The sequence below is a fragment of the Mixophyes fleayi genome, chromosome 6 (genome assembly GCF_038048845.1).
Source record: "Mixophyes fleayi isolate aMixFle1 chromosome 6, aMixFle1.hap1, whole genome shotgun sequence".
Classification (NCBI taxonomy): domain Eukaryota; kingdom Metazoa; phylum Chordata; class Amphibia; order Anura; family Limnodynastidae; genus Mixophyes; species Mixophyes fleayi.
The window spans coordinates 49,489,898-49,501,907 of NC_134407.1; the positions used below are offsets into that span (position 1 = coordinate 49,489,898).

At 37.3% G+C, this 12,010-nt stretch overlaps 1 protein-coding gene across 2 annotated transcripts in view; it reads left to right on the top strand.

The window, feature by feature from the left end:
• TBC1D12 (TBC1 domain family member 12) overlaps positions 1-11,800 on the top strand; it is a 79,651-nt gene extending 67,851 nt beyond the window's left edge. For both annotated transcript variants that reach the window (XM_075216431.1, XM_075216432.1), the window contains 5 exons: positions 564-635; positions 2,504-2,632; positions 4,077-4,186; positions 4,669-4,927; positions 8,415-11,800. In XM_075216431.1, coding sequence (XP_075072532.1) covers positions 564-635; positions 2,504-2,632; positions 4,077-4,186; positions 4,669-4,927; positions 8,415-8,480 — 636 coding nt within the window. In that variant the 3' untranslated portion in view covers positions 8,481-11,800. The remainder of the gene's footprint in view (positions 1-563; positions 636-2,503; positions 2,633-4,076; positions 4,187-4,668; positions 4,928-8,414) is intronic.
• Positions 11,801-12,010: the final 210 nt, after the last annotated feature.

The window sequence follows — 12,010 nt, forward strand, 5'->3', positions numbered from 1 at the left end:
GGTTGAGCTTGATGGGCCTGTGTCTTCTCCTCCTGGCCATCCATCCTTACTATACAGCTAACTATATAGAACCAGGAAAGTGTTGCACACAGGACAGTGACAAAAAAGCATTTTCATGTGGATTATTTTGTCTTTTAAAATTGGCACTACTGAAATACTAACATTATTTAGAGCTTGTTAATAATTCAGCTTTCCATTGTATTTTAATCATATTACTACATATCTTATATATAGGGCAATAAAAGCACAGCTTGGCACTGTATCAGCTTAGCTGCAATGTCCGGCCGCCTGCTGCTTCAGTGATCGCTGATCTGTTCATGTTTTATTGCCATACACTGTCAGCAAGTCTGACTAGCTGTATTTAGGCATAGAGTATTCTGCTTACACATACACACCCATCCTGAGCGGAAAATATAACACATGTTTGTGTTCAGAATGATCTTACATTTAAATATAAAGCCTGGTCGGGTTTCTTTCTTATAGAAGAATTTACCTGTGCAAAGGTCACGTTTAAGTTTCATTGTAAGAAATCAGGTTGACAAAGTGCTGTTTTTCGGTTGCAGGGGGGACCCTATCATGACTTGCTGCACAGTGTGCTGGGGGCGTACACATGCTACAGGCCAGATGTTGGCTACGTAAGTTGAACAGTCTGCAATTGTGCTGTGTCTTCATATTATTGCATATTAATTTTATTATCCAGGGTCTGTTGTTTGGTTATCTTGGCAGCATAAGTCTTTGTTATGTCATCTGTCCTCCTTGTGCAATTCATAATAACCCTTATAACAGCAATTGAATTGCCATGCTTTGTATGCCAATGCTACACAATTAGACTGGCTTTGTTTTACTAGGAGATCAAGTTTGCACACCTTCATTTTCTTTAGTTTTCCTCTGCAAATTTTAAATCCATAAACACTTCAAATATGTGTCATGAGAGTGTGTATGTGTGTGTGTGTGTATGTGTATATATATATATATATATATATATATATATATATATATATATATATATATATATATATATATATATACACATATACACACACACACAAGTAAAGTGCATACACAAAATATGATTTCAGTTTTTCGAAATGCAATATATTTACTTTTATTGCAGTGTATAAATATTGCTATAGCATTACTTCCTTATTTACTAGTTGATACTAGTTACTGCATGAAAGTGAATGCTAAATATGGGATATGAGGTATGTTTTCAGTTACCTGTTTGCTGTTTAAAACATAAAGGTTGTTTATTTCTTAGTTGTTTTTGTTTTTATTTCCTTCCTTATTGTTTGTTATACTGTGATCATTATTTTATAAAAATATATTGAGTTTAAAAAAAATCCACAAGGTTGAGTATCATTAAACATGTGAAATTAATGTTTGGGGCTTTTAAATCCGTAATATTGCTAGTCCTGTTTTCTGTATCGAAGACCACATGTGTACATTGCTCCTCTACCTTATTTGATCAGATTACCTATGCAACCAATGTTTGGGTTTTTTTGACCTCCATTATAAAACCCATCATGAATTGCCCACATATAATTAATGAGAAATTAGAGAGACTAATGTAAAAGAAATGCCTTCGCCCCCCACCCACCCCCAGCGAGGCGTATTGATGTAGAGCTGGGGGAGGGTTATTAGCAGGACATATTTGTTACCAAGCACTCTCCCAGGCAGAGGAGGGGGGTTTATTTTCATTACTTCTGTCTTGTTAATTAAATAATCTGTGCCTCGGTGATAACGGGATCTTTTAAAAAAGCTTAGACCATAAGGATTATGTATATTATAGAATTTCCTACTTTACATTAATTGTTAGATTCACTCCATTAGAATATATCTGAAGACTCTTTTACCCCCCTCTGTTTAAACATGGTTTCCATAGGTCACTGTTTAACAGACACCTCTGGATTTTAAATCCTTAATGAAATTACACTACTGTTAGCTGATCCATATACTTGTTGTTCTGGGGAAAATACAATTATTCTATGTGCCTGGAGCAGCTCATTTTCTCTTGAAATATGTACTGATCATTTTTCTGATTACCTTTGCATAGAACAGCAACTTTAAAAATAAATTTTCCTTTAATTTCATGCCTCAGACCCGGCACTGTAGCCTGCAATTCATTTTGTTTCCATGTATGTAGCTATGAGTTCTGTAAGTGTAAGGGCAGCATCTGTGTCCCATAAAGGCCTCTGCTTTTTTCATATTAATGCTCTGTCACAGATAAAATGGTAATTTATTCACTGCACAGATGTCACTGTATTTTGATGGCGACTTGTTTGCATTTACAGGTTGCATGCAGGAGTACATTAAGCGATTTATTGCTTTTTGTGTGACTATGGATTTGGAAGGATGTATCATATGACATGCACTCAGTTTATAGAGGCTAGCCATAGTATATGTCAGCTGTTATATAGTCACTCATCTGCTGTAACCCTGTGCATGCAGAGGAAGCTAGTGACACATTACTCTCCTAAATAAACCACTTCTGTTCCCTGTGCAGGTCCAAGGAATGTCCTTCATCGCGGCAGTGCTCATCCTCAACTTAGAAGAAGCTGATGCATTCATAGCGTTTGCAAATCTTCTGAACAAGCCTTGCCAGCTGGCCTTCTTCCGGGTAGATCACAGCATGGTACGCCATACCCATATCTCCGCGTTGTGATACGGACTCAAAGCCATTCTTCATAGTGCTCCTCTTTGGCTTCCTGACTTGGCAGTGTCAATAAAGAGCTTTTTATGTGGACTTTGCTGGATTAAGCCATCCTCTCTGCAGTTTACCATCATCTGACATGGAGCGGAATATACTCTGACTGCTAATATATCTTTATTGTGAATTGTAATAACAGACCAGACAAATGTTGATCTATTTTCACCCCAAATTAGAATTATATAGTGTTTATACAGTTGGTCTTCACAATATTCTATACATCTATGTAAATACATATAATGTCATTCAATTTATCCAGCACTTAACACAGTTGCAACAATTTTTTTCAAAAAGTTGTATTTTCGTGGGGTTTCTAAGACCACCACCTTTTTTTCACAAAAGTTATAGACAATGAGGTGTCAGTGTGTCATTTTCAGCATGGTATATGGTGTACAGTGAACTACGTTTTGAGGCCACTTTGTTTTTTTGGGGGGGTTTTTTGTACAAATTCCATTTTAAAGACTACCTCGTGTGTTATGAATACATTATCCATTACGCTCAGCCTTTTAGTTATGTACTATAACTTTATACTTCCATAGTCTACTGGGAATCATATAGGATAGAAGTGAACACGTTGTTGTGTTATGAAGTCATGGGTAGTGTCTTCAGAATTAGAAACATTCTTACAGCTCCTATTGGACAGTCTGCAGCTTTATGGTTAATATAAATATTAAACTGTGATCTGATAACTGAATGGGATATGTTTTCCTTCACAGTACATATATTTATATTATAATTTTACAAGGCCATCAGAAGCATCGACTTTCTGATGTTACCGAATACAAAATACAGGGTAATAATTACTATAGGATTAGGTTATTACAGTGTAATTAAATTAGACACTAATTGAGAGCGTAGAAAACGTTGGCCCATTAAGCAGGGGGAGCAGACTGTTTGATGTAAGATACGAGGAATAACAGCAATGTGTGCTTTTCATAGCTTCATTGGTGTATATAGATTTGCTCAGTAACATTGGCCACATTTAAAAGGGAATTAAAGTTGAAGACATAGGGGGAATTCAATTGGCCGCATTACACTCGAAAGTAACGTGTCCTGCGCATTCTTACCATTACTATGGTAATAGTGCGCATTATTACCGTTACTACGGTAATTTTTAATGCTGATTTTTGCTCGGGATCTGCGAGCAGAAATTCGGGTTAAAATTACCGTATGAACGGCATTAGTGCGCAGGCCGCGTTACTTTCGAGAGTAATGCGGCCAATTGAAATCCCCCCCATAAATTGATATAAATGATAGCTGTTAGAAATGTGAATTCCTGCCTTTGTGGATGACACTGTGTCCATCAGTGTTTCCAGCAGTTGGCTGTCTCCAGTGTATATTCCTTCTCATGAATCTCTTTCCTTTCTAGATGCTGAAATATTTTGCAGCTTTTGAAGTATTCTTTGAAGAGAATCTCCCAAAGCTTTTCCTGCACTTCAATTCCTATAGTCTTACACCAGACCTCTACCTGATTGACTGGTATGTTTTATGTAGAACAAAACCACCCCCTCCATATCCCTGGGATTAGAACTACTAATTATTTTATCAGTACACCGTGTTGGCAGCCGCATTGTACTGATTATGTATATTCTCACACTAGCCAATAGCATAACCGTTTTGGTGCAGGATAGTTGTATATGGTCTATATTAAGGTACATGTGATGTATCATAACTGAAGTGCCATGAATGTAACATGACTGTGCAGCATACGTTTGTGTGTGCATATTACAAGGAGGAATCCGTTACTTTGGGAAGCACAGTGATTAGCATTGCAGCCTCTCACGTTTCCCCTATGCAGATTTAATAACAGCTCTATAATGCTCAAGATAGGACTGTCTCCTGATTGATACAGCTCCCTCTTGTCTGCAGTCGTCTGCGTCCCGTTTAGATGCATTTAAATAAAACATATATAGTAGGGGTTTGTTTATGTTAATATATTTGCTTCAATTTCTTGCATACAGGATATTCACCCTTTACAGCAAATCACTGCCACTTGATCTTGCCTGTCGAGTCTGGGACGTGTTCTGTAGGGACGGAGAAGAGTTTCTGTTTAGGACTGCTCTAGGAATCCTGCGGCTCTATGAGGATATCCTTTTGCAGATGGACTTTATTCACATAGCACAGTTCCTGACAAAATTGCCTGAAGACATTATATCTGAGAAGCTCTTCAGCTGCATAGCAGCTATTCAGATGCAAAACAGTAATAAAAAATGGACCCAGGTTAGTGAAAATTACGGTTTTGTTTTTTCTTACCCCTTTTAAATTATTTTTATTTCAGTCTTTGCCGTCTGGAAATAATGGTTTTAAGGTGCATCCTTTATGTAAAACATAGCACAAAATGTTAGAGAAGGTGGATAACTTGGAGCCCCTTTCGCCTACACAGTCAGTCAGTCATTTTATGATTCATTCACACGAGTGACCGTTCTTTAGTAACACATGACATCACTCATGCACCTCATCTCGCAGTTTATTCTGGTGCATTCATAGGCTGCAGTCTCATGAACACTGGTTTAGCTCACTGTGTTTGGGTGACTGGTGTTCTTTATTCATGCCCAACACATACATTGGAAACGGATTGATCTTCTTTAAAGTATTTGCCATTGTAGTATATATAATTTATACTAGGCTTTTAAGTTTCTTATGTGCATACAGAACCCTAGGGGATCTATGAACAAAACCCTTGGGGTTCCTGGCCACCAAATTTGTAATAGGATCTTGTGCAAGCAGCGTACAGGTCCGGACTTGGGGGAGTCCCCATTGGTGCCATTATCACCATGGACACATGTTACAGTAGTTACATTTATTTGATATTCTTTTAACCCAATGTTGATCAAGCTGAAGTAAAACTGAATATTAGACAAATTTTAAGTTCAGGAAAAACACACTTCTGATCTATGTTTATTCCTAGTTCAATAAATTACACTTATTTAATATCGGAATAAATGAAGATACCACTTAGTAGGTGTTGGGGTATATTTCTGTGCTTGTGCACTTTTGTGCTAATATTTCTAGGAAGCCTCTGCTTTCTTTTTCTCAAACATATATTGTTTCACTGTTTCTAAAAGAGATAATAAAATATTCTTAGATACCAGACAGCCAAGTTATGTTATATGTTCTCAAGTGGTGTTCAATAAACGGAGCTGTAGATCTAAGGCTTGCGCCCATCATTATGGCATGTAGAAAAGAGCAGTATGCATAAGCGCTGAACCACTTCCATAGTGACAGACTACAGAGAAATACTCCTTACCTGTTACACAAGAGAACTCGGGGATCTATGTATCAAGTACAGAAAAAAGAGTGGCTCTTTCCCAATCTTTTTTTCTTACACTTTTACCGTTGCTTGGCCACCCAACCCCCCCTTGGATTGGTTGTGTGTTTTGGCTGGCTGAGCAGAGGATTGGTTTGCGCAGAGTGAGGGCATGCACAGTAATGATACATAGAACCCTAAATCTCTAAAGAACCTTTACCCATGTGTTAAGCGGATCAATGACTTTGACCGCAATCAGCCAGGGAAAGTGAGATCAGTGGCATTCTGGTAATGTAGAGGTAGGCTTCTGATTGAGATGAACCTATTAATATTCCCTGAACTGAATGCACTTTATTAATCGCTGTCACCTTATTAAGCAGTTACTTCAATTTGCAAATTCAACTAGCTCAGTAAAGCAGTGTACATGTGGACTTTGTAAAAGTCAATTCTGCATGTGCTATGCTTTGGCACCTTGGCATAAAGTAAGGCCAGGCTAAAAGGTGCCCACAGTCTGGAACACAGACCTGACATCATGCAGCTACCATGTACTGAAACAGAAGCAGGTGTAATCATTTAAAGTACAGCAAGTAATCTGTGTAGTAGTAAATGATGATCTTTTTTTTTTATCATAGTCTCTTTGATATTTATAACTGTTATTTGCGTATTCCTTCAGTATCCAATGTGTGTTGACTGCCTGTTTTGCTTTACTTCAGCCCGGGTCTGCACAGCCTAGTTGGTGATATTTCCACAAATACTTAATGAAATCTGACACCCAGTCTCACTTAGTTACTTTATCATAAAAACCAATAACCTTGAAACACAATTTATTAAATATATTATTTTTACTACTAAAATTCAGTTGTATTGTTGGAGACACATGGCCAGTTGATCTGCCCACTGGATCAAGCTGAAATGCTGACGTAATAGGCGTATGACACACAATTACGGCAATCACACTGCAAACACAGATATGCCACTACTTTTTAAGACAAAAAAATGTTCCTCTGGTCAAAAGCAGCACTTCATGTGGTAATTGTCACTCCGGAGACAGATTCGTCTGTCCCTCATTTAGGATTTTCTATGAATCATATTTAGATACAATTAAATATCCTTATAAATTGTATCATATCTGTCTTACAAATCGCTTTTATAAATGTATCTCACTATGTTCGCACGTAGCAGGCACAATACATCAGCATTGATACATGCTATAAACGTGCCTCAGTAATAGTGTGCAGGCAAACAACAGATTGGGTTTCAAGAAGCTGAAATATTCTGGTGCTAAAAATACCTGTGTGCCCCTAGCCTTAGTAAATTTGGCGCTGGTACAATATATTTATTTTATCATTATGAGTGCACTGTAGTTTTGAGAAAAGGGGTTAATGGGGATCACAGGTTAAACATCTCAATTCATTACCACCTTTACAGTGGTATCGTTATTCGCTATTCCTGGCTCCATTTACGTTAGTTCACTTACCAATATATTTGTCTGAGTTTAGCTGGCTCAGTCACTGATTCTTCTCCTTGACTACCTGCCATAGAAATGATCTTTCCAAAGACAAGTGTCTAAATTCACATTATCAAAGAGTAAGGGAAGTTTTAGTTATTTTTTTTCAATAAAATGCAGCTGTCATTTCCATTTACAAGAAAGTTCCACACAGATACAATATAACCAATGGAACTAGTTGAATGAATGAACTTTGGATCATATAGAGGTTCATCTGACACCAGTTTTTCTGCACTAGGTTTAATAGAAGCCTCATTACTCTGTGCTGCTTTCCAGTATCTTCCTGCTTGGCTGCATCCCCTCCTATCATCATAAGTGTCCCGATCACTTACAGCCATGTCCTCACTACCATAACTGGTGGACAGAGAACTGCCACACACAATGCTGGTGCACGCATGTGCTGCTGCTTTGCACGTTCCAATGATCTGATTGGCTACAAGTCGATCTGTCTCCACTTCATCTCTTGCTCACTTGGGATGTGTGTGGTTTTGAAGGCTTATTACAATAAGATGCTCAGACCCATTGCACCTTCAAATGGCCAATATTGTAGCTTGTTTTTATTGTTCAGATATATATGAAACATGTTCTTTGCTAGACTGTTTGTAATTAATGTACTGCCTCCATTTTTCTCCTGTTTGCTGCCTTCTATTGACAGAGGTATCAATCTTGCCAGTGCTGAACATTTTTTGTTAATTTGTAAATTGTTTTTGCAAAGCATGCTTTTTATTAGTCCGAAACCAGTCATGTAATATACTGAAACAGTATAGAACCAAAAATTGCTGTCACCAGTTAGTGTGGCATATAACCAAAATCTGACCTAACATCAGTGGGGTAACAAAGCCATTATGTAAACACAACATCTCTGTTCTAGGTGTAGCTGCAGATTGTCATATGATAAAGGGAATTTATGTGTGTGTTCCTGTCTTAACTCTTCCTCTGTTTTTCTATTTCAGGTATTCACGTCACTAATGAAGGATTACAAAGATGGGGACAAAAACAGTCCTGCATCAAAAACTTAAAAATGAATTAGATCTTCTTGCCGTTAAACCACTCTAACAAACACAAGTGCACATTGTGTGTCCTAAGATTGAAAACCACTACAAGTATGACCTAAGGAACCCCAGGGAACTGCACATTGACTTCTATGCCGTGGAACACACAGACCAGCGTTTCTCTTGTCAGTATTAAAATGAAAACCGATCTGTGCATTTGGTTTCTGGAGGACACTGAATCTGAGTTGTTGGGTCATATTTAATATAACAAAAAGTTTAATGCAATAAACCTTTGTAACAGAACTTTTACTTGGTACACTTTAAGTTTTCAAATATGTTTTTAAAAATGATAGATGCACTTTTTATTTTCCCTTTTGATTGGTAAAAGTGCAAATGCTTCTACAAGGCATACATTTAGCTGTCGTCTGGACTGAGCTTATTGGTACCAGTAAAAGCTAGACACATGTGGGTTCAAATCTACAGAGGACCAAATGCATGTCTGGGAATTTTTTGCGTGGGATGGTTTAACATCTGTGGGAATGAAGGCAGCATTTCCAAGGTGCAATCCCATCTGCTAGACTAATCAGAGCAGTTTATGTAACTGCGGCCAGCTACAAGAGGAAGGAAGGACAAGTTACCACAGTGAAAGCAGCCTAGTCTCTAGGATGTGTGTGTGCCCTTTTCTCTGTGGCCAAACAGTCGCTCCTAGCACCGTTCTCATGATTGGCTGCATTGACAACCATGAGTTTCCAAAGTATTAGTAGCATTTCTGTATTGTTTGTTTAGTTTTATGTGACAGGCACATTTTCATGTACTAATCTGTGTCATATACAGCCAATAAACACCAAGTGGAGATGTTGCCTATAGCAACCAATAAGATTCTAGCTGTGATTTTGTAGAATGTACTTAATAAATGGTATCTAGAATCTGGATGGTTGCTATAGGCAACATCTCTAATTTTTCAAGCCCGACGTTTAATAAATATACCCCCAAGGCTGTAATACATCTTAGTTGTGTCACATCAAAAGTGTTTTTGTTTCATTTTTGCTGTGTGCGGTTTGTTTGTTTTTTGTCTTGTATATGACATTCTGTTAGATTTACACAGTGTGATGGTTACATGCAGTTTAAGTGATATTTGTTTAGACAGATAAGGTCTTAATTTTATTTTCCAATACACTGAGCCTTATTCACAAACATGGTGTTACAGCTGTAATAGTGTTAGAATTCAGCAGCTAAATGTCAAATTCACAAATGCTGCAGATGGTGTTTGCCAGTTAGGTGTGAAAAAAATGTATGCTAATATTTTGGCATTAAAAATTTAGATTGATCTCTTTACTGTCATATTTAGTTTAAGTATTACATTGAATATTAACTCTTATCATAATTACATCCAAACTATTTACTCATTCCACTTACCCCCTGCCTCCATCATAATAAACAATTTTATTTACCTTTAGTTTAATTACTTAGCTAATTTGAGAAATCTTCTGATTTCAGCACAAATCCTGCACACTTATATTGTGCTATAGTATAATGTGATACAGTACGGTGTACCACAATTACAAGTCTGATATATTAGGGGACCCCAAGTGTGTATTATACTATAATGTCCTATTAGTATAGGATATTATAATAAACTGGGTGTCAAATGCTGTAAAAACAGCTGGCTGCTGTGCTATAGGATAAGTGCACCATTATGCAGCTGTGTAGTGTTAAAGCAATTAAAATATTAAATATATTTTTGGTTGGAGAAAGAGTTTAAGATTTCTTTGCCACTTTAGACCATTATGGTGTTAATAATAACCTAAGTGTCTGCAATAACGCTAGTGTTTTTGAATAAGGCCCATTGATTTTGGATTGAACGCCAACTGTCATTGTTTTGTTTGTCATAGTGAGCGCTGTATTGTGCAGGTATTATCCGTTTGCGTAAGCTGACTCTGTAACATTGATACAACATGTTTCCCTTGGAGAGATCGGTTCTGTTACATTTTATTATTGCCTGTCCGTAATGAAGAATATAATGGTCAGTGTATAGGATTTTTCTGCCTTTATATGGTTTTACTGTATTAGATTGTGAATTCTTATCTGCAACATTTACTATAAGCGTGTTTTAGTCTGGTTTCCCCCAGTACCGGTATATCATCTGTGCAGGTTAGTTTAGTTTGGTTGCCGTAGGCTAAGCACAGCTCAGTTCTACTCATTGGGTATTATTGCGGCTCGTGGGCAGCAGAAATAAACTACTCTGATTGATATAAAGGCTTTGGTAATAACACATACTGTGCCAGAACAATAAAGCAATGCATATAATAAATGTTGCAGGAGGGAATCTAGAAATAATTTAGAGTGCAGAGTGCTTGTAATATGTACACAATAAGGTGTATGTGTTATGTTCATAGATGGGTAACATTATGTATAGACCGGTACTAAAATTGCTGCTTCCTAAATATCATCTTATCTTAGAGGCTGCCTCACATAACCAACATATTGAGACAAAGTTATGCTCCATACTGTGAGGTAAATTGTGCATTTAAGCATATGAGGAAATGTGTCATTCAGAGACCATAAAATGCTGCTCTTGTCCAGTTCTGATAACAGGGAAATCCTTGCTAGCAGACATTAACATTCTTACTGGTGATTGGCTGAGGACAATGTGAAGTCAAGTTTGCCATGGTGTCATGGCAGCGGTGAACAGTAAATGTGAAATCCAGCATTCCATATTGCTTTTATCCTGACAACAATTATAATCAATTTAAACCTTGCTTAATAACACTAACCAAACCTCTCCTTTTATATGTCTGCTTTTAAATAACCCCTCGCAATTTTGAAAAAATATATTCTCAATTCATGTACCTATAACAATCTCATAACACAATATATTTGAGGGGAAGAAATCTGAACAGTGGTTTTATGATGTGCAATACTGTATCTCCAGGCAACTTTTTTTTTTTTTCTATCTATACTGTCTTCTGAACAACGTTACCTTTTTGGTGTGATGGGGTGTTCTGCAATGTTTGCTGAAATACAGCACTAAAGCAAAATTCAAAGTGTAGAGAACAGCAATGTGTTTTATTATAGATAGCTAATGGTAAAGTACAAATGGCTATTTATCTTCTAGTGTTCTCTTCGGCATCTCCGAACAAAACATAATGTCACTATACGGCAATAATCTTCCACACTGTCCAACTCTGTTAGGACATCATTAAAGTGTGGAGTTGAGGTGCTCGGATTTGAAAACTGTATGAGAAGTTGTCAGAGGACTTCAATCTAGATGGTCTAGGTAGAGTTCTTCAAACCAGGGATGCCGGCTTTATTTCATGTGCTTCATATTTTGTCCCAGATCACATGACTTGGGAATTTGTACAGTAGACGCTGAGAAAACAAGTCTATGAACCATGTTGACAACAGGAACAGTTGCCTAGGACCGTAGCATAAGCATAGAGGGGTTTTTTGTTTTTATAAAGAAATTGATTTTCAATAGACACATTCAATATGTTGTAATCCTTTCTATACCCAAGTACACCCCCTTCCATACACACACTCATTGTTTGGTAACTTGT